Genomic DNA, 26,087 nt, shown 5'->3' on the forward strand with positions numbered 1-26,087 from the left:
TAAAAACAAGGGAGTGCTTTTTGGAGGTTGGTCTCTCAGCTGTTGCTTCAGCTTGCCAACTGTGCACTTGTGTGTGAACTACAAAAGGGAGTAAGTGATTGTAGTATGTGGTTAGCTGTCTGTGACCAAGAAACAATAGTTTGGCCTCGTTAATGATGACAACTTAACTTTCACTCTGTCTCAGTCCCCCATCAGAGAAGTTTATATACTTCTCTATGGCCAAACAAGAAAAAGTGTTTCTCCAAGGTATTAATAATTCATTTGCAAGGGTGAATACAGTAGCTGCCAGTATTTTTCACAGAAATAACATATGCTCTGGTATCCATCTCTTTCTGCTCTCCTTTTGCTGAACTTGCTAGAATAATTCAGTCAGTTATGAAACTTATGCAAGAAAGAAAAGAATATTAGAAACGATTGGTCCCTGTTTAGTTTGATTAAAATAGAGTCAAAACTAAAATAATTTTTATTGTTTAGCGTGGTAAAGATAAGAGAATGTTACGGCATACAGTCATTTTGTGAAGTGATTTTTTGACCAGTAACAGTTAATAGGTAGGGTTTTGTTATGGAATGCGGTTTGGTTCCTTCCCTTTCATTTTACTGAGTATAAATACTTTGAGTGCCATGACAAAAAGGAAGAGAGGCACAAGAGTCCAAAATATTTAACATTTCCTTTATAAGGATGCTTAGTGTATGTTATATAAATGAAAAATAGTTTTCACAAGCTACTAAGAAAACCACTGTACTATGTGTGCAGACACCAATGACTTATGAATAGTTCAAAAATTGTAACCCAAACTGCTGTTAAATACTGAGTCTGCTCAGTTGTGTTTCTTCATCTTTTAGGTTTATGGTGCTGCTATTCAGTTTTATGAGCCTTATCCCCGGGAGCTGCTAACAGAAAAGCAACAATTGCAGCTGGGTCTCTTGACAGCTGTAGAGAGGAAAGTGGTTACTTCCAAGTCCATCAATTCTAATAAATGTATCTGCCTTCTCTCACATTGGCCTTTCTTTGAAGCATTTCGAAAATTCCTTATGTTCATCTACAAACTGTCTGTCTCTGGACCTCATCCTCTTCCCATTGAAAAGTACGTAAAACATTTTTCAAGCTAACGTGTAAAGATGGTTATATCAGCTCAAGTGGTCATCTTATATATATGTCACACTTTCATAAGTGCTGCATTTCCACCATTATCTTGGTTGCCCTGTACAGCTTACATTGTTACTGGTTGCACTGAGAGAAATCGTAGTTTCTTCTGTTTAATGAGTAGCTTTTGCAGATTTTTACCATTGCTTTTTTGTTAAAATTTTTCAAGCCTGTGTAATTTTCTTTTATACTTGTCAGACACGAAAAATGGTTGAGCTGTAAGAGACATGCCAGTACTTGCAGTCCTGTATTTTAGGTTATTAAATGTAAGCTCAGGGACTCTTTGCATTAGCAGTGTGTATGTGTCTATATTGAAGCTCTGCAACTACTGCAGATGAATTCTGTTTCTCTCCCTCTTCCTTCTGCTCCCTTACCCCTTTCCCCTCCCTGCTCCCCCACCCCATATATATGTATGTATAAAAATATGAAACTTTATAGAGGATGCTTTTCATTGTATGGGATTCAAAAAAAAAAAAAAATTCACTGAAAACTTGTTATCTTCAAAATTGCATTGGCTTCTGGTAGTGAAGCATATACTTTCTCGTGGCTAAGCCTGATGAGAAACTCTGTAACATGAAGAGATTTTTACAGTCTACCAGAGATTTTTACATGGTTTGCCTAAAGGCCAGTGTGTTCTTAACTTTTGCACGCACATATGAAGCTGCCACTATTAATTTTCACTCATGAAATGTGAGTGAGTGAGGCTTCTTTCTTCAGTTTGTGTAAATAGGCTCCTAAACTTATCAAAACAGTAAATAAATTGTAACTGTACTTCTATAACGTATGGTACATACAAAATCCAAAATGTGACATTGTTTTCAGTCCCTGTTTAGTCCTCAATGCTGTTTTTCTAACATCTTATCTTCTTTTCAGGCACATATCCCATTTTATGCACAATATACCTTTCCCTTCACCACAAAGGCCAAGAATTCTTGTGCAGGTAGGCAAAACATTTACTTTCATTTTTAATTATCATAATACTCCATTTTGCCTTTGAAAGTCTGGATTCTTCTTTTAGGCTTTTTACTCAGCTTTGAATATCCAACTGCTGGAAGGGAGATGGGAGGAGATGGGTGAAATAGCCTTCTCTTACGTTGTTATAAACCTGGGGTAACCTTGCAAAGTAAGCTATTTCAGATTTTGGGTGGTACAGACTGCAGCAGCGTCCTAATTGCATTTTTGAAATTTCTGCCATATATTGGTCTTTCATTTTATAGACATCATTCGCACTGTGCCATTGGGGGTTGTTTGTTTTCTATCTTTCTTTCACTTGTCCACTAAGTACTGTGGTTCATATGTTAGTCCCCTGGGGCGCTCTCTCTTGTGATCTCTGCTTAATCACCTAGCAGTAGCTACATGTTCAACAATGAGTCATAAACTGTTTCTTGTAACTTCTGAGAATTATTTTGGTGACTAATACAAGCTCTGTTGACTTAGTGAACAAAAGCTCCAAACGTTTTTGATTCACATTTCTTGCATGACATTGTGACTCTGTCCGCCAGGAGTTTTATTATATTATGGATATGTAGTTACATTGGAATATTTTACTTCACTAACTTTGGAATTGTTCTTGCCAATCATGAACTATTTTGTGTTTCAGCTTTCTGCCCATGATGCATTAATATTGTCTCAGCCAGTTTCTACACCATTACCACTAAGGTACCATTATCAATGTTTTAAACATATTGTACTCGAGCCATCGCAAGGCAAATAGAAATGAAGCATAGAAGAAAGCCAAACACTATTTCAATACTATTAGATCTTATAAACAGAAAGCTCAATACGTATTTGAAATATTAGACAGTGTTGTTTTTATGACATAGACCTGTCCCTTATGAAAGAACAGTGTTACTGATTATCCTGAAGAAAGAGGCTGTAAGGAAATAATACATGTATTTAAGTATCTTACATCTTTAGAATATAAGTAGTAAACACTTTTTTTAAAATACCATAGATAGACTTTTTGTTATCTTGATCTATTTATCCCTTTTTGGTTCCAAGGGAGACATATATGTTAAGCAATTATGTGAAATCAATAAATGCCCAAGTGCACAAACATTTTGAAAATTCAAAATTATAACTTAATATTTGTGATTGAGGCTTGATGCAATCTCTGTGGATAACACCTTCAGGGCTAGAGTTCCCTATGAATATGACATGATTTTTTGTTTGTTTGCTTTGGTTTTGTTTTTAATTGAAAAAAAAAAAAGAAAATTCACCCTTTTTTACATTTTTTTCCTTAAATGTTATATATAATATTGTATATGCAGAAGGATCCCATGTTTAAATCACAGCTGTTACACAGCCACTTAAGGGAAAAATTGCAGCTAGCCACCAAATTACAAAGTAACATGTAATTACTTTTTTAAGGACAGATTTTACACCCCTCTACTACTCTTACAGATGTCATTAAAATTCCTAAATGCCTGTATAGTGTCCAAAGAAATGAAATGGAGGTTAAACTGTAGAAACTAAATGCATATTGGTATCAGAATGCTGGATTTATTTATTTATTTTCTACTTGACTAGTGTTAGAATTTAATATAGTGATACTAAGATTAGATACTGTAATTCATTATTCTTGAAGTAACTCATCCTATGAAACTAATAGTATTGTTTTGTGCTTGGATTAGCTGGTAACTAGTTAGATCTGTGTTACTGTTAGGAAGACGAGGTACCCGTGCATATATGAGAGAGCCATAAACCACATAGTTAGCAGTAGCATATTATGGCATATGTTTCTGTAACAGTAATTTTGAATTTAGGTTTTTCTGTTGCAGTACAAGTCTCCTACTGAGGTAGTAGCTATTAAATACTGTTATTACCGCACGTAAAATATCTAAGAATTATTCAACTTTTTGAATTTAATCTAAGAATTATTCAACAAGTGCCTCACTCTCACTTTTAATGTTTAAATCCTGTAACATTCTTTCCCCCTCCCTCCTTTCCACCCGCCCCTTAGTGGAGCAGACTTCAGTACTCTACTCATGAATCTTGGACCAGAAAACTGTGCCACCCTGCTACTCTTTGTATTATTAGAAGGCAAGATTCTCCTTCATTCTCTTAGACCAGCTGTATTGACAGGAGTTGCTGAAGCTGTAGTAGCTGTAAGTACAAAGGGTTCTGTACAGCAGCAAGGGAAATTGTTGGAAACACCGTAATTACTATGAGGCATTTGTACGTTAAAATGATTGATGCATTAAATCATCATTTTTTCCTAGCAATAGCATTTAGTTAAATCACTCTAGCATGTCTAATTATTGTAATTGTTGAAATGATCAATGCTTTTGCATAGATAAGTAAGAAATGTACTGTAAACAAGTGATCAAAGTTGAAGATGCTTTTTTGACAGTAACAGGGTTCCTAGCAATTTAGTTTCAACATGCTGCATGTAACAAATTCACCTGTTTCATACTGTACAAGGTCTGTTGTCCTGTTTTAATGAGTTGATTTCATTTCATTTTTCCTTCAGATGATATTTCCATTTCAGTGGCAATGTCCATATATCCCCCTATGTCCTTTGTCTCTGGCCACCGTACTCAGTGCACCTGTTCCATTTATTGTTGGAGTTGATTCACGGTATTTTGATCTGTATGATCCACCACAGGACATTGTGTGCATTGACTTAGACACAAACATGGTGTACATGTAAGTTCTATGGGGTTTTTACATCTATCTATAGATGGAGAAATTGCTGAACTACTTGAGAGAGAGCAAACTTTATTTAAAAACTGTTTCGTTGAATATGGCTTTGTTTCTGCCTATCCTCTGTTCTTCATCTTGCTTCTAATGCTTCATAGAGACTTGAAATTTACTAAGTCAAGGGTCAGCATTTGGGGCTGCCAATAAAATTAAAAAATAAATAATGTGCTGAAGATATTGCTTGAAATGATAATGCGTGTTTGTTTTCTTTTTCCTTCACTTCTCATACTGATTATTAGGGAAATGGGACAAAAGCTAGAATAGAGGAAGAACGGTTTATTTTTATTGTGCCACCATTTTATGCATTTTCACCTTGCTCCACCACTTCAGAATTTGATTTGCCTGTGTTCACTGAATATTGGGTTGGAACATGAGAGTTTCAGGACCCTTCATGAAGCTTTTGAAGCTGTCTTAAATTCAGGACATTTTTTGTCAGTGTAATGAAATAAAAAATAATTTCTTAAGTTACAAGATCTGACTTCTCAGTCAGATCAAGCAAGCAAAACATTTTTTATTGCCTATGTTTGTTTTAAAATATTTTCACTTAATTATGTTTTGAATGCTTGTCTTAAATAAATTTGAGTGTTGCATGAAGGGTTTCTTTACAACTTCTGTAGGAGAGGCTAATCTAGAATAAATTTCTTCTGAAATAAATCGAAATGGGATTGTAAATACCTGATTTGCAAATGATTTATTAAATTCATAAATTATCTTTTCCTTTTAGAGTAATTAGATCAAAATTAGAGGGATGTAAGCTATATGAGGGTAAACATCACCAAATAATGTGTGTCTTTTCTGTGTGAAAATATAGTCTTACATCATCTCGTGTCACTTTAACTCTTGATTTTCATTTTCACTAGCTTGAATCAAAATAAGTCATTTGATCTATGGGTCAGTTGAAAGCTTTCATGCTTTTCATTGCATAAGAAGGACCCTTCCTGTGATGCTCTACTGAAACACTTCCTTTAAGTTATTGAAATGCATTGTGTTATTAATAGCATCAAAGAAAAGAGTAAACAACAGAGTAGATTGTATTCATATTTTTTGTCTTTTTTCTTCTTCTCTTGGGTCCCCAATAAAAACACTGCAAAAAAACATTTTCAACATTGTATATAAATATTATGCCATCAAATGAATAATTATAACAGGTGTGAAAGAAATGCAAGGAAGATAACTTGTTTATGTGAAGATATCCTTTGCAGTGAAAAATCTTTCTTTTTTTCCATAAGAAGAATGGAAATTGATGGCTGGGTTGAAAAAAAAAAAAAAAAAACGAAGTAGATAAAAACAGTACATTTAGTAGAGAGAGAAGACTGTAAAGATTCTGTTGGAATGAGTCATAGAAAGATAAAGTTGGGTACTAGTTACTGAACTAAAAATCTACCAGTGGCTGATGTCTTATTTATCTACAACTGAAAAGATTCTGGCACCTTTTCCTTTAGTGTCTTTTAAGTCCTTTTCTTTTTCGGTGGCTAACTGATCTTTTTGTCTTTTGCTGTCCATTTTGGACGCATTTCATCTATACTACTTACTTGACTTTAAGAGGAATTGAACTTCTTTAACATTTGACTTCAAGTAAATGAGATATGTTGGTACCTGCATTATAAAACTTCTTTTAACCTGGAAAGGAGGATATTTCTCCATTTTGGAGATATATAGGTAAAATCAAATCTCCATAAAGCAATTTGTGTTGAAGATCATATAGAATATTAATCTTTACTAATAATGTAGTATTTTAGAATTCTGTTTTATTTATGCAAAGCTATTTTTGCCCATCTCTATTTCTATGGCAATGTTATATTTTTAAGGTGTTAAAGCATTTAATAGCACTGTTGCTGACTGTGAAAGACTGCATAGTAGAAGAATAACATTTGAAAAAATCAGTGTTTTCTAGTACGTCAGTCTGTCTGACTGGCATCTTTCTAGGGCAAGTTTGCTGGTATCTTCCTTATGATAGACTGAAACTTCATTTACTGCCAGAACAACTGAATGTCTTTTATTCATTCAGCATCTTCCTTAAAGTCTTTTCTTGGATGTTTTCAACCATCTCTGTGAAAGTAACATCAAAAGCTGATTAAGGAAAGTAGCCTTTTTGGGTGCAAATTTGAGAGGTGGTTTTATTTTTATAATAGTGTGTTTCTTGCATTTTTGGAACAGTACTGCTTATATTGTTCATTGGCATGCTGTTGTGGTGGGGAAGAAAAAGGAGATGATATCCGCAAGCATGCATTTTTTTAAAATTATTATTTTTAATTCATTAATTCATTTTATTTTTTAATACTTTAAATGTATGCTTCCTCCTTAAGAAAACTACGTGTCTGCCAACTGAGCAAACAGTTCCACTGATGCTAAGTGCAATGTGACAGTGACAGCATCAGCTCAAATAGTAATAACTCATTAGGTCTTGTGGCATCAAAGTTTGCTGTACACCACATTAGGGAATTTCTGTTCCACTTTCTGTCTCCCACAAAGAAGCTTAGGAGTTCTTGTGATTCTCTCCCTTCTGTCTCTATATTCATCTGTTAAATGAGGTCTGGCAGTGTATCTTTTGTTCCTCTGACAAAGATGAGCATACCTTCAGACCAGTTTATCCCATTGCTTAATCAACCACATAATTTCCAAATTATAAACTGAATTTCCAAACTTTCTAGTCCCTGGTAGCCTTTGATTGAAGCTGGAATTGGGAACTTAATTGTCATAGACATGTGACAGTGACTATAAAGCATATGAGCACAGAGCTACCTGACTGGTCTTCCGGCATTTTACAGGAATTTAAGTTCATGTGGTATTCCAAACTGCCTTTATTTGTGTCAGTAGCAGTACAGCAAGCTTACAATAGTATAAACTAGTAATCATATACAGATTAGTGTGCTCAGATTATATTATTGAGACTGGTACAGATTCTGAAAGGAAAGACAGCAACGTGAAACTTCAACCAAAAAGTCTAAATTAGATCTCAGTACAGGTCCTCCTTCCAGATTGGAGAAAACTACCCACAACTCAATTTATACTGCTCTTTTCTGAGGAAATGAAGTGCTGAGTTAATGTCACCCCATTTTATTGTTTTTATTATTTATGACAAATAGGGACAGTGACAAGATTTCTTTTCAAAATGATTGCCTTTTTCTGAAAATGAATTAACTTAGGCCAGTGGAAGCTATTCTTTTCTATATGGTCTGTATTTTATATATCCTTTTATCCTCCCCTGTGTTTTAGATCAGATGATAAGAAGAGCACAAACTGGAAGCAGTTTCCTAAGAAGCCATGTAAAAGTCTGCTCAGCACCTTAAAGAAACTGCACCCACAGCTGGCAGCAGGTGAAATATCTAAAATAAATGGGAAGGGATAAGAACAGAAACTGCCTAAAGCAGGGAAAGTAAATATTAAAAGAAAACTACTAAATTTTCTGATACACATCTACAGGTCTTAAATTATAAGTAGCATATAAATGTAAGGACTTCTTTGTAACATGTGGTGTAGATCTTTTTAGACTTTTTTATTTGTTGTCACTTCCTCAAATTTGGGAATTTTCAGCCTTTAGTAATGATTAAGTTATATTTAAACAAGGATTCAACAGAAACACATTTTGGATCTCAGCATAAACAATGTTCATAGTTCTGATCAAAAATAATAAAGGAAATGAGTGTTTGAGTAAGATACTGCACAATACTTCAGGTATCGTGCAGATACAGTTGAATATCTCAGATACTGACTTTTCTACAAAAATAATCAAGTAGCAAAATGTTGAAAGTATTTTCAAAAGGAAGAGGAAAAACTGACCATCATACTAATGACTTGGAAAGGTAAGAACAAAGTTGTAACTAAAATATTCTGCAGGTATATCTTCTATCTGTCTGTAGACAGGATCTTTAAGACAATCTTGTGCTGAGTATGTTCAGTTGTGTTGTTATAGAGGAGACAACGATAGCTTCATGGGTATATAACAGATATAAAAAAAAAGTTGGTAAACTATGAAAATAGAAAATGTATTAATTAGGCGTTGGGCTTTCTTGCCTCAATTTCCTTTCTTTCTTTCTTACTTTTTTTTTCTCCAGATTGCCTTTACTTAGTCTGTTAGAAAACCTCAGCTTTTTTTTGTTTTGTTTTGTTTTTTTGGTTTTATCAGCCAGGCATGATACTCTACTTCATACGTAAATGCTGCAGACTGAATTCCAATTTTAACTGTATTATTTTATATTATTATTTACATTTATATTATAACAAAAATCTGGAACTATGTGTTCAAAGGTAGCAGTACCTGATAGTTTTTTTTTGTTGTTTTTTAAGAGGCCAAGAATAAACTCTTTATGTCATCTGCTTCCTTCCATCCTTTGGTATACAAAAATGTTAAAATTTTCACTGGAAAAATATTTTAAAGCACTGTTTTTTCCTTGATGTGCAATCTTAGGTAATCAGCAGAACAGGGAAAACAGAATCCTTTGTGTTGATGCATTACTGAAAGACAACGTCTAGTTGGGAATGTGATAGCAGAATCTCAGTTAAGTTAATGCTCGTTTTCTCAGGTCACAGAGGCCTTGATAAGTTAGAAAAACACATAAGCAACTCCTGAAATAACTACCCTTTATATGGGTCAGATCAACTCGAAAGTAATAACAGGACAAGAAGAGAATGTATTTACAGTGTTAGTAATTTCTAAATGTGGGAAATAAAAACGAAAAAAAAATCATATTCAACATCTTGCAAATGTTGTCTATCCAACTATGCTGCATTTTAATACAGGATTGTATATGTTGCTGTTTGCTAGTTCACAAGAAAACTCCAGAAGGCTCAGCCGTGGAGATGACTCCTATTGAGGCAGATTTCTCCTGGCAGAAGAAGATGACAGAACTTGAGATGGAGATCCAGGAAGCTTTCCTACGTTTCATGGCATCTATTTTAAAGGGTTACAGAACGTTCCTCAAACCAATCACCCAGGCACCTTCAAATAAAGCAACTGCTGCTGATTCCTTGTTTGATCATCAAGGTGAGGTTGAGACAAATAAACTGCTGATAGCATTGGAGTTAACCCAAATTTTCCTTTGGTTATGCAACTCTTGGCAATATTTGGAATTGCAGTTATATAAAATCAAGCTGTTTGAAGTTGATTAATATTGATACACACAAATAGAATCCTGTTTTGTAACAAGTCTGACATTAGAAAAGTTGCCTTTCAATAGGGGGATGCCCTGTTTTCTTGTCACATTCCGTAAGGGCACCTCTTGGGAATTAAAGAATATTTCTCAATTTGTATGGAGCAAAAATGCCAGAAGCCCAATGAAGAAGAGCAAAGTAATGTTTTTGATATACATGGGAAAATAAAAGAGTACTGGGCAGCGTTCAGAAACATAACAAAATGATAGTTGGCAAAGGCCATCTTATTCTTTTTTCACCTTATCACTCACCGTATCACCTTGACTTCTTCATATCTGTTCATCAGTTGAGTGTCAGAATGTCACTGTTGGCTTGTCTTCTTTTGTTTTTGTCTGATTGTTTGTTTGCTTTTTTCTTTTTTGTGGGTGGGTGGTTTTTTGTGTTTTTTTTTTTTGGGGGGGGGGAGGTTTGTTTTTGTTGGTGGTGTTTTTTTGGTTTTGTTTTAAATTAGCTAGAAGAGAGATTTGAGATGGGATTCTTATTTCAACACTTGGAAGTCATAAATGTTTACCTTCTAGGATAGTGGAAAGGGATTTTTTTTATTACTGTCTAAAATGCTTCTGCTTTTGGATGAGGTCACATTCTCCTTTTTTGTGCATAAAAAGTTAACAAATCAGCAAACAGATTATGTGATAACATGGGGGCGACTGCATGCCATGTATTGTTAACTGTGTGGAAGAAGTCATACAAAAAAAAGTTATTTTAATCTTCTGAATGCAAGTGATGATAAGTAGTTGTTTATACTAATAAAGCCAATATTTTATATATTAACACTTTATATTTTAGTTTCTTATGGAACTTGTGACTAGTATTTACTTCTGTTTCTTTTCTAACCAGGATTTTTAAAAAGTAGAGACCGTGCCTATACGAAGTTCTACACACATCTCACCAAAACGCAGATATTCAGCAGCTTTATTGAAGAGTGCAGTTTTGTGAGTGACAAGGATACTGGCTTGGCATTTTTTGATGACTGCATAGAAAAGGTGAAAAACATACTAAATTAAATCATGCTTCTATTTGTTTTGGTTTTTTTATTGTTGTCCTGCCTTTTACTCGTAAAGGCAGGTGCCCATGGTAACAAGTGTGAGAGACGGGAATTCTTGGTTGTTATTGCTGAATCATTTTCTTCCTTCGTCTTCTTGCATGGTCATCATTTTCTGTGTTAATATAGGAGTCTGTCATTAAAGCCCTATAGGATGTCAAGCTGTAAGAGAATGTGAGAAATACCAGTTCATGACACTTTAACACAATGATATTTAAACGGTAATCTGCCTCACTCTAATTTAGAATTATCTACCACTGCCATCTCACAGAATCACAGAATCATCTAGGTTGGAAGAGACCTCCAAGATCACTGAGTCTAACCTCTGACCTAACACTAACAAGTCCTCCACTAAACCATATCACTAAGCTCTAAATCTAAACGTCTTTTAAAGACCTCCAGGGATGGTGACTCAACCACTTCCCTGGGCAGCCCATTCCAATGCCTAACAACCCTTTCAGTAAAGAAGTTCTTCCTAATATCCAACCTGAACCTCCCCTGGCGCAACTTTAGCCCATTCCCCTCGTCCTGTCACCAGGCACGTGGGAGGATAGACCAACCCCTACCTCGGTACAGCCTCTTTTAAGGTACCTGTAGAGAGCGATAAGGTCGCCCCTGAGACTCCTCTTTTCCAGACTGAACAACCCCAGCTCCCCCAGCCGCTCCTCGTAAGACTTGTTCTCCAGACCCCTCACCAGCTTCGTTGCCCTTCTCTGGACTCTCTCGAGCACCTCCATGTCCTTCTTGTAGCGAGGGGCCCAAAACTGAACACAGTACTCGAGGTGCGGCCTCACCAGAGCTGAGTACAGGGGGACAATCACTTCCCTAGCCCTGCTGGCCACACTGCTTCTTATACAGGCCAGGATGCTGTTGGCCTTCTTGGCCACCTAAGCACTCTGCTGGCTCATATTCAGCTGCCTATCAACCAGTACTCCCAGGTCCTTCTCTGCCAGGCAGCTTTCCAACCACTCTTCTCCCAGCCTGTAGTGCTGCTTGGGGTTGTTGTGCCCCAGATGCAGGACCCGGCACTTGGCCTTGTTGAACTTCATACAGTTGGCCTCAGCCCATCGGTCCAGCCTATCCAGATCCTCCTGCAGAGCCCTCCTAGCCTTGAGCAGATTGACACACGCGCCTAACTTGGTGTCGTCATGACAAACTTCACATGACAAACTTTAAACATAAAAACATACCTAGTGCTCAGGCTTGTGGTCAGAACTGATTTATAAAGATAAGACCTCATTTCATTGTGTGTATTTTATATGAGAAAGATTGCTGTAATCCATTCGTGTTTTTTTGAAGCCAAGTCTCTTCAGCATGTTTCTAGGCTACATAAGTTATTAGGTTTATAACTTCATCTGCAAAATGACAGGTTCACAAGATAAAGTTTAGGAGCTAGAGGTTTTTATATACTTTTTATGTGCATATATATGATGCCTTCTGGACAGAACATTGATTTTTGCACTAAGCTGTTATTAGAATGACTCGTTGATTCAGTATCATTTCCAATCAAAATACCGCTTAAAACAGATCACAAAAAAAAAATGTTTCAAAGTATCCTTGCCTTTATTTTTCTTTCTGCCTAGTAGGGGGTGTGCATCTCCAGTATGTGTCTAGATTGTGCTCTGTTTAGTAATGTTGATAACTTAATATAATTGCAAGTTATTAATGTGTTGTATACTTAAATTGTCATAGTGAAAATATCTGCAAAAAACAGTTTCTTTCAACTAGGCTAAGTTAAAAGTTTTTTAATAGATTTAAGGTTTTGTATTTAGCCCATAATGTCAACAGATTGCAAGCATCCTGATAACTACCTCTTCTTGCTTTCAGCAAGGTAAGTATTTACTCTGGAAGCACTTTCTCTCTTTTTTAATGTGAAAACTTGGTATTACTCATTTAATATTTCAGTAAAACACATGGCTGTAATAGAATTATTTGGGATCTTTTTCTGTTGAGAATAAACTCTGATGCCTTTTTTTCTCTTTTCCTAGCTCTTTCCAGATAAAGGAACAGAAAAAGGAGACAAGGTACTTTGACCCTCAATATGTTCAGAGATAATTTACAGTGTAATAAAAGTGAAGAGACCGGGCCATAAAACTGATATTTGAGCATTGATAACAAATACAATACATTTTATGTATTGTGCTTATGCATAATGTATAAAATCAAGAACAGAAACAGTATATTTTTACATATATTTTAATATAGCTAATATTAAAATGTACATTTTATCCCAAAGCTAAACTCAGGACTCAGATTACAAACTCTGTTTCCAGGTTGACATAGATTCTGTTGAAGATGCACGGTTGATTGAGCTTGATGAGTCACAAAAAAGTGAACACACAGTGTTTATAATGCCACCAGAACCTCCCCCTGATGATGGACAAGACCGAGCACCAAAATACAGGTACAGTTCAATCAACTGATGTAGAGAAACTGGAGTACTTGAACACTTATGATGTTGAGCAGGGCAGATATTTCAGCTTGGCACAAGACTTACCTTAATAAAAGGTAAGGACATCTTTAAAAAGATGTGATCTGCCTGGACTCCAGTAAGTTTCTGAAGGCCTGGAAGTATTTTGTGTGGGCATGTTTGAGGGCAAGTACCTTTTGGTTGTAATTTTTAGTAACTACTTGCCAACTTTGTAGTTATGCTTTGCTACATGTATTTAATGTCTATCTTTCTTTGAGCCATTTATGTGGATTTTGTAGGAACTGTAGTACAGTCTATGTTCCAGTGTGGGAATGACAGGGGGTGGGTAATGGATTTGCCCAGTACTATTGATCTGCAACTGGTGAACCAAAAGAAAAAAACACCCTTTCCACTTTTCAGACTTCTTCCATTCAGTGTTTTTCAGCCCTATGCAGGAAATGTGGAGTTGCATGCACTGTGGTTATGCTTATTCCTCCTCTTTCTTGGAGGCAAAGAAGGTTCTGTTTCCAGCTGTTGTTACGAATTACCATCAGTGCTTCCCAGACCTACGTGGTGTGGATGGTGGTCTGGTTCTTATATCCATGGTCTACTGAGATTTAATGTCCAAGGCATCTTCTTTTTTGTGATATCTTTGTGAACAGAATTAAAAGTATCTTGTTATAAACATACATGTAAATCCCCTGGTTCCTTTATTTTCCTGTTTATCAGTTCTTTGCATGCAAGTTGTCTTTGTAAGGCTTTCCTGGTATCAGCAGATATATAAAAAGCTTTTTCCTTTTTTTTTTTTTAACTATCTATATAGCTATAAAAACTTTCCACGACTAGATTTCAAGCTCTTTGACAGGCCTCAGGAACTCACGCTGTCCTTCAGCAGACACCCAGCTGGAAGCAGCATTTCAAATAGTCCAGCACTCATGGCAAAGAGGACAAAACAGGTCAGATAAGTCTTACCATAATCACTGTGTGAACACTGAAAGATATTAAGCTTCTTTGATAAAATTACTGCTGCCTATTTATACTACAAATTACTTTGTTGGAGACTAGGTCTATGTGTAACTATTGGGAAGCAAAACTTGCCAGGAAAAGAAATGGAAAGCAACAAATTAGCATCTGAGATACAAGTTTATTGTCAGACTAGTCATTAAGCTTTAGGCCATGATATAAAACAAAACTAAATTAAAATGAATGCTTAAAATGAGGGGAAGGCGGGAGGGATTAATTCAGATCCTATTTTTTGTTTGTGGAGAACCTTCAAAAGAGGGTGCTAAGAATAGAATGGCAGTTTAGTGTTTGTCCACTGTTATTAAATGCCTACTTTTAATAGCTTAGTATCTGAGTTAGTAATGTTTTCTAGGCTCTGGTTGTTCCATCTTCGTCTTCTTTGTTTTTTCTCACCCTTACAGGAAATAAAAACAGCCCATAAGTTAGCCAAGAAATATTATGTAAGCCCCCCACAGTGGGCTAAATGTCTCTACAGTCACAGTTACAGCTTATGGTTTATTTGTCTGCCAGCCTACATCAGAGTTGCACATCCCAAGGTCAAAGCACTGCAGCAGGCATATGATGTTCTAATTAAAATGAGGAAAACTGATGTGGAACCACTAGATGAGGCAAGTCTGAATAAAATATCATTACCATGAGCACAGAGCAGACGACGAAGTGCAAATATAGGGTGTTTCACTGCCAACAGCAGGTTAAGCATTCTCACAGTTTGACCTGTTTTAAAGCTACATCAAAATGGTCTTACAGAAGTCTGCTTAACTAAGACAACTAGAAACGTTTCTTTTTTTATCATTGACATAGCATCAGCTTAATCATGTAATCCAACTTAGTGTTGCTCATCTTCTTCCAGACTTCTTCCAGAAGGCAGTTCTTGAATATCTCTGTTTTTAAAATGTGCTTTGAATTAATGCTCTGCAATCATACTGAAGTGAAGGAAGGGATAATGGATTTGTGTGCAGCATTCCATTCTTGCAGTAGTATACGCAGACACAAAGAAGCAAGTTATCCCACTTTTTTGCGTGGGTGTTTCCTTCCCTCCTTTATTTCGCAAACAGAAAAGCCAAGTGGGGAAAAAAAAATAAGCACTTGTCTGTGACTCCTGATGTTATTTCAGCTTGTGTAATTTCCTGTTTAATTTTTGCTCCCTCTTCTGGCTGTTGGTTGAGTAGCTGCTTTCACATGGCTTTCTATTTTACTTGTCTGAAATTTGGGAAGAGCTTAAGCTGTTTGAAAATCCTTGTCATCTGTTAATCTATGGACTTCTGTATCTTGTCAGGTGTGCTACAGAGTTGTGATGCAACTCTGTGGACTCTGGGGTCAGCCTGTTCAGGCCGTGAGAGTCCTCTTCGAAATGAAAAATGCTGGAATACAGCCAAATGCTATCACTTATGGCTATTACAATAAGGTAGGAGAAATTTTGGCAAAGGATACTGGACCAATGTCTCCCTTGCCTTTTTATTCCCTTTGTCCTATGGCATGATGTGAAGACTGTTTATTACAGCTCTTCACTTGAATTTGCTGTATCTGTTGGGCAAGCCAGCAGTTCAGACAAGTTTCCACTTGACTTGACCTACAACGTATGGTTTTACATTTTTTACTTTTACATTCCTGTGCTGTTTGTCTAACCAACAATTCTGTTGAAATACATTTATAGTGTTTCCATTTCCAAGGTTTGAACCTGTCTAGTTACTTCCATGTCACAGCCATCTCTTCCTAGGTGTATCCTTTAAGGTCGCAGGATCCATGACTGGTGAAGATTGGGATTAGGTTAGTTGAAGTAGCTGCCTCATGCTTTCCTTGCTTCCATGTTTCTGTAATTTTCTAATGGAAATTCACAGTAAACTATGCAAAGTAATTGCAGAAGAATCTCTACTATGGTCTTTTGTTCCTACCATACACTAATCGTATGAATAAGATCTGTCTCCTTTAATTAAGGAAAACTTGATCCATACTCAGTTGCCACTCAGCCAGTGTATCCACAGCAGTAGGATAAAAGGGAACAGCTAAAACTCTAATATTTGTCCTTCTTCACACTGTTGGCAGGAAATGTCCTTTGTTGAGTATGGAAAGAGAAGCTTCTCACTGTACTGTGTTTCTTAGTGTAAATTTGTTACTGTGTTGTTATTGCAATGTCTCTCTCTGTAGGCAGTCTTAGAGTCTCCTTGGCCTAGCAGTAACCGCAGTGGCATATTTCTGTGGACAAAGGTACGAAATGTAGTTCGCGGCACAGCACAATTTAGGCAGTGCCTAAAGAAAGCAACGCAGAGCCCACGAGTACCTGTGATCTCAGGTAATAAGTTAGGTGAAATGAATTTTTCTGCTGAACGAGAGCATGACTTGCTTTCTGAAGGACTGCACCTAACATTCTGGCTTTTACAAGTAGAACATCTTTCCTAAATGTATAAAAATTGATAATAGTCAATTTGATGCTTGATGCTGAGACTGTTTGTCTTACAATGTCTTTCCTACACTGAAGAATGAATTGTCTAAGTTCTATTGCTAGAATTTCATATTCGCATTTTATATGTGCAAGCTAAAGTATTTACTGTTGTCTGAAGAGGCTAGATGTATTTGAAGATCTGAAATTTTAAATCCTCTCTTACTAACCAGCTCTCATTCATGTCTTTAGCTCTGCGGAATACCACGGGTGGAAGTGATGGGGACATGGTGAGCCATGGTAGCGTGGATAGTTCTAATGATGCTAACAGTGGGGAGCACACTCTCTTCGTCAGTGACTTAGTCAGGCTTGATTCCAATGATAATCACTCTAGCACAGGTACTAGATTCTGCTGGGTTTCACTACTAACAGTCCCCCAAAAGGCAAAATTTTCTGTTTTCCTGTTGATTTCCCCTCCACTGCCACCATGTTCCCCTCTTGAGGCTGTAGAGAATGAAGCATGGAGTTGATCTATGTGAAGAAATACAGTCTCTACGTTACCACAGTTCATGCAGCTTCTGTAATTTAGAGTAAACTGTAGCAGAAGTACTCTTAAGCTAAATGTCTTGCTGTGGTCTCATGAACTTTACTTTTTGTGCTAATCATTATAAAAGGCATAAAGCCTCTGACATAAGTCTTCGATTTCTGCATATGATTATTTGTTCATAGAAATGAATAGTCTGTGTGAGTAAAACCTTCATCAGTGTTAGAGTGAAAGTTGCTGAGGTGATTAGAAGCTAATGTTTTGAAATGTTGCTCTTTGTTGATCATCCTTTGATCCAGGATGGTCTAATTTGCGTTTCTAGAATTAGCATGTTACATTCGGTCATAGTAAACCATGCTTTTAAGAGCCATATTCAGGCTTCTCACCAGTGTTTGCCTGATTTGAGAATAAATACAAAAATCATCAGAACCACATATAAGGCACCCTGTACGAATGGAAAGACAGTTGATAAGCTGGGGAAAAACTGAATTTGGCATGTACTCTTCTAGGCCAAACTGGAGTGAAAAGAGTGCACAGAAAGTTAACTACTTGAGATAGCAATACAAAATTCATGGTTCTTAGTGTCTGCCTTAGTACTGATTACATATTACCTGTGCACAGTCTCAACTAAGCTTCCTTTCTGTTTACCTCAACACTTACTGTACAAATGGTTCTTACACACTCTTCATGATATTTAATATCTCAAGTCCTCCTTTAAAGATAACTTTGAGTCTGATTCCTGTTCTTCATCTGATATGCCTGCCTAGATTACTGAACTTTCCTTCTTTCTGCTCTTTGTTGCTCTGCTTTTTGCTCTTTGCCGTCTCTCGGGTGCTGCATTTGTCCTTGACTATCATGGTGTGGGGTGCAGACTTTATATGGTGTGAAGCCGTGGATGCACGTGTGCATTAATTCTACCCTTGAATGTTACTTCTGCAGGTAATTTGCCCATTTATTGATAGGGTATTTTCACTTCAGTGCAAACCACAGAGACTAACATCACTGAATTGATGATAGGGAGAAATTAAGGACCAAAGAATGTCAGAGTGAATTCTGTGTATAAAAGGTTATCCTACACAGTAGACAAATTCATTAACTGATGACTGCTTAGACTTTTTAATTTAATTTTTCTACGTTTGCTCTACGTTGGTAAAAATAAGTAGTAATATATACTATAGATAAATAATGTCTGTCTTTCAAGTTTTACGGATCCTTCTAATACTTTTCATATAATACTCAGTAACTTACACTTCGATCTTTTTAAATACTGTCAGGTGTTGTAATAGGTACTCTGAGGGATGTTTTAACATCCTGCTGTGGGATATGTCCCTTATAGTAGTTGTGTATTTTTGCGTGTACAGCATCACTTATGATAAAAGTTAACAAAAAAAAGAGTGTTTTTTGATTTGTTTTCTTTGGTAGATTTTTTTTTGTTAAAAAAAAAGTTATTTACTTTTTTAAAGAATGTGTTATAGCTATCAAATGTAAATGCTATCATGGAGGAAAGCCTTTTTTAAAATACAGATTTTTGCTTTTTTTCTGTCACCTTCTATAGTTTGTACCTTAGCACAAAGATGTAGCACAATTTATAGTAGAATAATTTTCATGGATGTATTCATTGTTAGAAGCTGACTTGATTACTATTGTATATGTGTAACTTTCTTTTGTAGATCATGTTGAGAATTTAGCTTGCACAGCAATGAAATATTTGATGTTGATGAAAGGGGAAAGGGATGAAGGAAGATACACTGCAGGAAAATTAATCAGTCACTGTACTATTCTGGGGGGGATAACACATCACAATAATTTAATGTATATTAAAAAAGTAAGTTTGCATTGAAAACTAATTATCTCTGCTGTCAACATCACCAAGTAGATCTGTACACAGATGAGACATTTTGGTGATTCTTACTCTGAACTTTTGTGGCAAAACAGAATGAAAGAAATGAATTTCAGTAGAAATAAAAACTTATTTTCTTATTGAAAAATAAAAGATTTAGAAAGGAAGTTGGAGGCAAGTGTTTGTATTCCTTTGAACAGGTGGTCAGTCAGACCAGGGCTATGGATCCAAGGATGAACTTTTAAAGGATGACGGAGATAGTCTTCTTGCAACTGAAACACAAATGAAGAAAGACATTTCTTCTAAAGCTGAAGAGCTAATAGGAGGTTAAGTATGCATGTTTATATTGACGAAGACTTGTAAAATAAATTTACTTCATCCATTAGACTACCACAAATAACATAATGTTGTCAAGGTCAAAATTCAACATGATATAATCTGCTGGACTTCTGCTGTACGCTAGATAATATCAGTGGAACATATCTAGATAAAAATAGTCTTTTATTTGACCAACTTCATATAGATCAAAAAAATTGGAGATGCGCTAGGGCATACAGTATTTTATATTCCATTTGTCTAATTTGTATATTTAAACACCTGAACATTTTTAAAGTTGTACCAGTTAGCCTAATAAGAGGCACTACTTAGTCCTACAAGCTCTTCCCCACTGTAGAAAATATGATCATCTCCTGTCTTCTTTCCAGATTTTGTCCTTAGTTCTTCTGTATTTTGTATTTCATTACTGACTCCGTTTCATATCTGTTACTAGGCCCTTAATGTCAATTAGGGCCTCTGATGCTATCATTAAACAAATAGCCCTGCATAAAAAAAATAAAAATGAGAACTGCTGTTACTGCTCTACTTTGCTTAGCTAAAAATATACCGAAGGATGAAGCTGGCACACACTGTAACCTTGTGAACAGCTATGCACTCTCTCTGTAATACTAACTACTGTCATCTCCTGAGATACTACTTCCAGGAAATGCTGGAAGTATTTGGTAGGACTGATTCTTTAGGTTGTAACTGGGTAAGGGAACAGTGTTTGATTATTTGTTTTCCATAACAGTGTAAATATAGTTATTTAGTTACATTAACTGAAGTTCACATTTTCTTTATTTTAGACGTTTGCATTGAGGAATGTGATGAAAATAAACAGCTGAATATAGAGACTCATAGTCCAACAGACACACCTGCCTGGGGTAACAGTATCGTCAAAGTTCCATCTGGCATTTTTGATAGCATTGGAAGGAAAAACAGTGGTGGTGAGTCACTGGGTGAAGCAGAACTTCCTGAAGCTTTGAGCTTGTGCTACAATGTTTTGTAACCTCTTGGATTCTATTTAATCAAAAAAAACAACACTTCTGTCAGAGGTGCAAATGTCTTACAAAACATGTGCTTTCCACCATTATCCTTTTTTTTTTTCCCACCATTATCATTTTAGGTGACTTAAAAAGTACCTGTGGATTCTAAGGTTGAAGATTAGTAGTGTTGAGTAGATTGAAATCAAGATTTTCCTTGTCCCATACTGAGTGTATTTCGGTAATATACTAGAAAAACAGGAGAATTAGGGTCTCTACTCTTGAATTCTGGTCACCTAAACCTCATTGATCTTGGAAAGGTCGTATATGTCTATGATTCTATTATATATCCAGTGGCCCTTGCCGCCAATGTATAATCTGGGAACAGTACACATCTTCTTTGTGACATATGAAATTTATTTACATCTCTGGATCTTTATGATGAGGAAGACAAGGATATATGAGATCCAAATATTGGGGCACGTATTTTTTTTCCCTACCTTTGTGCTTGTCCTTGACTAAGGTAATGTAGTCCAGCTTCAGTGATTAGGGACAAAACAGCAGGGACTTTTAAGAGGGCAGTTGGCATGTACTTTGATGGCAAGGCATTGAGTCTCAGACAGGAACTTGCTCAGAACCTTTCTGACCATTATGAAAACTAATGACTAGTCAAGAAGCGTCATCAATACTAGATTCAAACACTCTCAAGCAGTGGATATGGTGCATTTGGTCCTCTGTTGGCATCCTCATATAATAGTACAATTACCTTCCTTACAGAGATAATTAAAGTCAGCATTTTTGCCTGGATAACACAGTTTTCTAGGCATATATTGCCCCAGGGAAATGGGAACATCTATAGGATTAGTTAAATTCAGCATTTATAAAATATTATGTTCTTTCACATACGTATATGTCATAAGCAAAACTATGCTTCTGTGTTGTGCAGACACATGATGCTTATGTTCAGAACCAGAATGAACTATGAAGTTTGATGTATACATCTGTGAATGTAGCTCTGGGAGAGAGAAAAAATAAAGTATATCTTTAATTATAATTGTACTTTCTCTTCATTTATGGATGTAGTACCTACTTTCTGGTCTGAGGTGGCATGTGGAAGGGAGGTAGAAGCCAGAAAACTTTGCATTCAGGGAATCAAAAAGAGTAGATGACTTTTGATCTGCTGAATGCCTTTGCAGCCAGTAAAATAACTTGATAATATCAGTGTTAAACTTTTTAATGGATACATTGAGATTTGTGGCGCCCCCAATCTTCTCAGTGATAAGGAGGCCACATAACTTCAGAAAAGAAACAGTCTTGATGGCTATGTATACCATATGTAATGCCTTTTCTCTTCTAGAAACTGGTTCAAGCCCGCTGTTCATAACTCAGGATTCAGTTGAAGATGTGGTCTTTGGTGACGTTTCTCCAAAGAAAATAAGTGAAAAAGGACAGAAGAGGCAGAAGCTGTTTTCAGAGAGAAGCTGCAGTTTCAGCAGTGAAAGCAGGGCAGGAATGCTGCTGAAAAAAGGGAGCTTGGACTTGCATTCCAGAGAAATAGCGATAATGATGGGAGCAGATGCCAAGATTTTAACAGCAGCTTTATCTGGGGCCCAAACTTCACCTTGTTATATGAATAAATCCCATAGTTTTGATAGTGCTGTTGACCAGCAGGTCTCTGGCAAAGGTGGCTCTTGGAGTCGTGTGACTGATAGTGATTGGGAATTGGAGCACAGAACTTCACCAGTGCTGGAAGAACCTGGGGAAGGGCAGGAGCATTTTGAGAACGGAAGAGATGAAAATGCATCCAACGTGGAAGAAATGAACATTGAACAGTTAGCTGAGTCCAAAGACCAGAAAACAGAATCCAAAGATACAGCTCCTAAAAGGAATAGCTTTTATGGAGTGGTTAAGCCTATCGAAAGGGAAGATGTTGAAGTAGGCTTGGATCCTTTGTCTTTGCTGGCTACGGACAGCATCCAACCAAGACTCCCTGAACCAGAGGAAAAGCTGGTGTCACCAGTTGCAGCACGCAATTTGGCAGATGAAATAGAGAGCTATATGAATCTCAAGAACCCACTGGGCAGTAAGTTTCCCAGCATGGAACTGCACAAGCCAGGTAGGGAAGCAGAAGCCCCTGGTACACCTGCTCACTCCCAGGAACGGAGGTCAAGCCTGCCTTTGGATTCCATCCCACCATCGTCTGAGTCCTATGAAAATCGCAGAAGTCCTTCTGTCTCCAGATCCAAAACATTTACTGGGCGACCAAAACAACAAATGCATCCACGGATTCAAAAAGAGCGTTCTTCATCTTTGACAGGACTGGGTCGTTCTTCTCCACATGGCTCCTTAGGATCAGTTGTAACGACTTTATCCAATCTGAAGTTAGACAATATACTGTCTGGACCAAAAATAGATGTTCTGAAATCAGGCATGAAACAGGCTGCCAATGTGGCCAGTAAGATGTGGGGAGTTGTAACTTCAGTGTATAACTACTCAGATGATGAGGCAAGTATTTTTCAATACAAAAAATTAGGGTAGGCAAAGTTAGAGTGCTACTACCTAAGTAGTATTAAAGCTGAAAGAAGTAAAGGACAGCATGAGCTCTAGAAAATAGTCTTCAGGTATTTGGAAATAAAATGTTGCAGTACCTGTGTAAGCACACTTGATGTGTGTGTTTGTTGTTTGTTTTTTTTTAATCTGGATCTGAAAGTCCTTAAAAACAAATGTTTTTAGTATAAAACACTTTAGAGTATAGTGACATAAATGCAAGAGGAGATAAATGTCATAACTTTTGACTTTCCGTAACACATCTTGTTATTGTGCCTTCAAATTTACTTTTCTCTCTTTAGAAAGGCCTTTGATCTGATTAACCCCTTTATCTGGTGTTTTGCTCTCTAAGGGTTTGTCTTCTCTCTTCAGGCTGTTTAGCCAGCTTCTTATTTCCTTTTTCAAATTCTTCCTATTTTCCCTATCTCCATAAGAGGTGAGAAGAGATGAAACAGCTGTTTAGCTTTGTTTCTACTTTAAACAGATTTAACTGATGTTACTAATTCTATCTTTTCTAGTAAATATAGAAAAGATTTTTCTTCCATTTTTTTTGCTTATGACAATGAAAACTCATTGTTGTAGTGTAATGGTGTACTTTCTTTTATTATTTTTTTCCCCGTGAGCTAGGTTTTCCTGGATATCTTTTGTTATATTGATCTGTTCCTTAGAATTTTCTTTAAGGGCTCATCATAATCCCCTTAATTTATTTTTTTTAATTTTTATTAATTTATTTTTTCTTTCTTACCCATTTCCACAACCTCCTGTTTTTTTAATATCTTCATTGTTATATTTTATTGTTATATTTTATAGCTTCCTGTGTGTCTTAGTGACTGTGTCACTGTTGGATCATTCCTACTGAATGAATTCCTACTGATAGAAATTTCATTTCTATCTTAAGATCTTTCCTCAGAATGGAACTCAGACCTTTATTCTTTTCCTGATAATTCCTCTTCTTTTGTGAAGTGCCAGTCTTTCATATCACAATTTATACGTCATTCCCTTGTTTCTCCAGTCATGAAGAAGAAAACACATTTGTCACTGAATTTGATCATCAGCTGAGTATTCTAACTGTCAAAACCTTTTTCCAATATCCTTCTGTTTCGTCCAATATCTGCTCTTTCGGGGGGATTGCCTAAATGTATCTTATATGTAAAAAAAATCTTTACATCAAGATTTTGTCTTAATCTGCTGCTTTGATTTTTAATTATTAGAGTAAAGTGTGGAAGTAAAATAATGGATCTAGAAGTACTAAAAAAAAAAAAGCTATTTTTCTTCTTGTGTTAAAGGAAGAAAACAGTCGACCAGACTTTAACTTCCCTGCTGGTTTTGAGGATAATATTTTAGGAGATAATCTGTCATCAAGATCTGGAGTCCCAGGACTAATTGCGAATGAACTTGGCCAAAGCACTACTAGTCTTGGCAGTAGCAGTAGCAGTGGAGATGCAGGAAGACAGCATTACAGTGCAGGTGAGATTATTTTTTTCCTTTGTTTTTAGTTTATAAAGTAACAAACAGGTAAAATTGTTATGTCTGGAAAATATTCAATACAGTGGAAGGTGTGGTAATCTGAAATTAATTCAAGCCCTTAAGTATAATATTTTTATTTCTATTTTATAGATACTTTTCCAGTAGCAAATAACTAATGCGTCTCTTTGTTCAATGTATAAAGAGTTGATAAAAACTACAGGCATTTAACTGTAAAATACTTCCTTTGTGTTCAAGAACTGCAAATAGTTGTGTAAGTAATGGAGGTAGAACCAGATCTCCAAAAACAGCATATCAGCATTAATGTGGAATAGGAGTTACTGGATGCATACTTGATTTGAATTGATGAAGGTAAACAAATGATGAATATGTGACTGTATGCCAAACTGTCATCTGTGTTCCCAGCACTAAAACAGGTTGAAGCAGATCTATCATTTCCAGTGAGATTTGATCCATAATTTGAGAAAAATGTGTTGCAGGACCACCCTGAGTTTTGGTTTAACTGTCTTTGTAGCACTCTAATGATAGAACTATCATGAAGAAGCAAAATAACTTTCTTCATGATAGGAGGACTCTGTCAGTGGGTTTGAACAGGAAAGTTTGACTGTGATTGTCAGAGGAAGTAATGCTGATAGTTTTGCTTCCTGAAGCAGATTCCAACCATTTGCTTCTGGTATTCAAACTGTTTTTCCTCTTCTCCTGTGCTAAACTCATAACCCTAAATACCAGCCTTACGAAAGGTAAGTTATTTATTTTATGGCAACATAAGCCAGAGAGTACTTAACCACAGTAATGGTACATGTGTTACTGTGTGCCTCGCTCAGTGTTATCTTTGTTTGTTATTTACATATGGATACATCATTCAAGAAATCTTGAACAGCTTTTCTAGAGTATATATATTGAGCAATCTTACTGCTCTTTGCTGTTCTTTGTTCTTTCTTTGTATTTTCAGATTTTATTCACTGGTGCTTTTTTCCTTTTACCAGTCTGTTGCATACTTTAGACAAAAATAGATTTGGAATGTTAGTCGCAAAAATGATATCTTTATATTATGTAATATCAATGAAGATAAAGAGTTACATATGTCTCTTGAGATCTTCTGGTACTGTTTTCTGTCTTGATTGAAAAAAAAATAAATCTGTTATTTTGGATTTCTTTTGGAATGTTCTTTCCTTGAATGAAGACCTGAACTATTTTTTTCTATGCAGGTGAAGCTGCATTCCCAAGAAGTATGAAAGTTCCAGATTCTGAGAAGTCAGAGCTCAGCTCTTCTCATAATACTAGTTTATCCAGCATTTTCCAGAACTATGCAATGGAGGTAAGATTAATAAATTCATAAGTGAAATATATAATTACTTGATTTGTCTGTGTGGACTAATTATGTTTAGTTGGACTGTGGTTTGATTTTTCATAATAAAAATTTTACATTTTTCTGCTGCAGAGAGGCTTGATACTTTTATCCACAGGTGTGACAGTAGCTGTAAAAAAGAAGAGTGTTTCAAATGTTTTTATGTATCTCAGAGA

At 36.2% G+C, this 26,087-nt stretch overlaps 1 protein-coding gene across 3 annotated transcripts in view; it reads left to right on the forward strand.

Moving 5' to 3' along the window:
- The window catches only part of DENND4C (DENN domain containing 4C), a 74,910-nt gene that overhangs the window by 33,791 nt on the left and 15,032 nt on the right, over nt 1-26,087 (forward strand). For 2 of the 3 annotated variants that reach the window (XM_080574479.1, XM_080574480.1), the window contains exons 6-25: nt 844-1,085; nt 2,018-2,084; nt 2,745-2,803; nt 4,107-4,251; nt 4,617-4,792; nt 8,063-8,163; nt 9,612-9,830; nt 10,835-10,980; nt 13,028-13,063; nt 13,313-13,443; nt 14,273-14,405; nt 14,874-15,080; nt 15,749-15,877; nt 16,618-16,762; nt 17,102-17,248; nt 19,434-19,559; nt 20,355-20,495; nt 21,889-23,040; nt 24,369-24,545; nt 25,772-25,881. In XM_080574479.1, the coding sequence (XP_080430605.1) occupies nt 844-1,085; nt 2,018-2,084; nt 2,745-2,803; nt 4,107-4,251; nt 4,617-4,792; nt 8,063-8,163; nt 9,612-9,830; nt 10,835-10,980; nt 13,028-13,063; nt 13,313-13,443; nt 14,273-14,405; nt 14,874-15,080; nt 15,749-15,877; nt 16,618-16,762; nt 17,102-17,248; nt 19,434-19,559; nt 20,355-20,495; nt 21,889-23,040; nt 24,369-24,545; nt 25,772-25,881 (3,789 nt within the window). The remainder of the gene's footprint in view (nt 1-843; nt 1,086-2,017; nt 2,085-2,744; nt 2,804-4,106; nt 4,252-4,616; nt 4,793-8,062; nt 8,164-9,611; nt 9,831-10,834; nt 10,981-13,027; nt 13,064-13,312; nt 13,444-14,272; nt 14,406-14,873; nt 15,081-15,748; nt 15,878-16,617; nt 16,763-17,101; nt 17,249-19,433; nt 19,560-20,354; nt 20,496-21,888; nt 23,041-24,368; nt 24,546-25,771; nt 25,882-26,087) is intronic. The other variant, XM_080574481.1, reaches the window with a different exon arrangement.

Source organism: Anser brachyrhynchus, assembly GCF_964034855.1.
Source record: "Anser brachyrhynchus genome assembly, chromosome: Z".
Lineage (NCBI taxonomy): Eukaryota > Metazoa > Chordata > Aves > Anseriformes > Anatidae > Anser > Anser brachyrhynchus.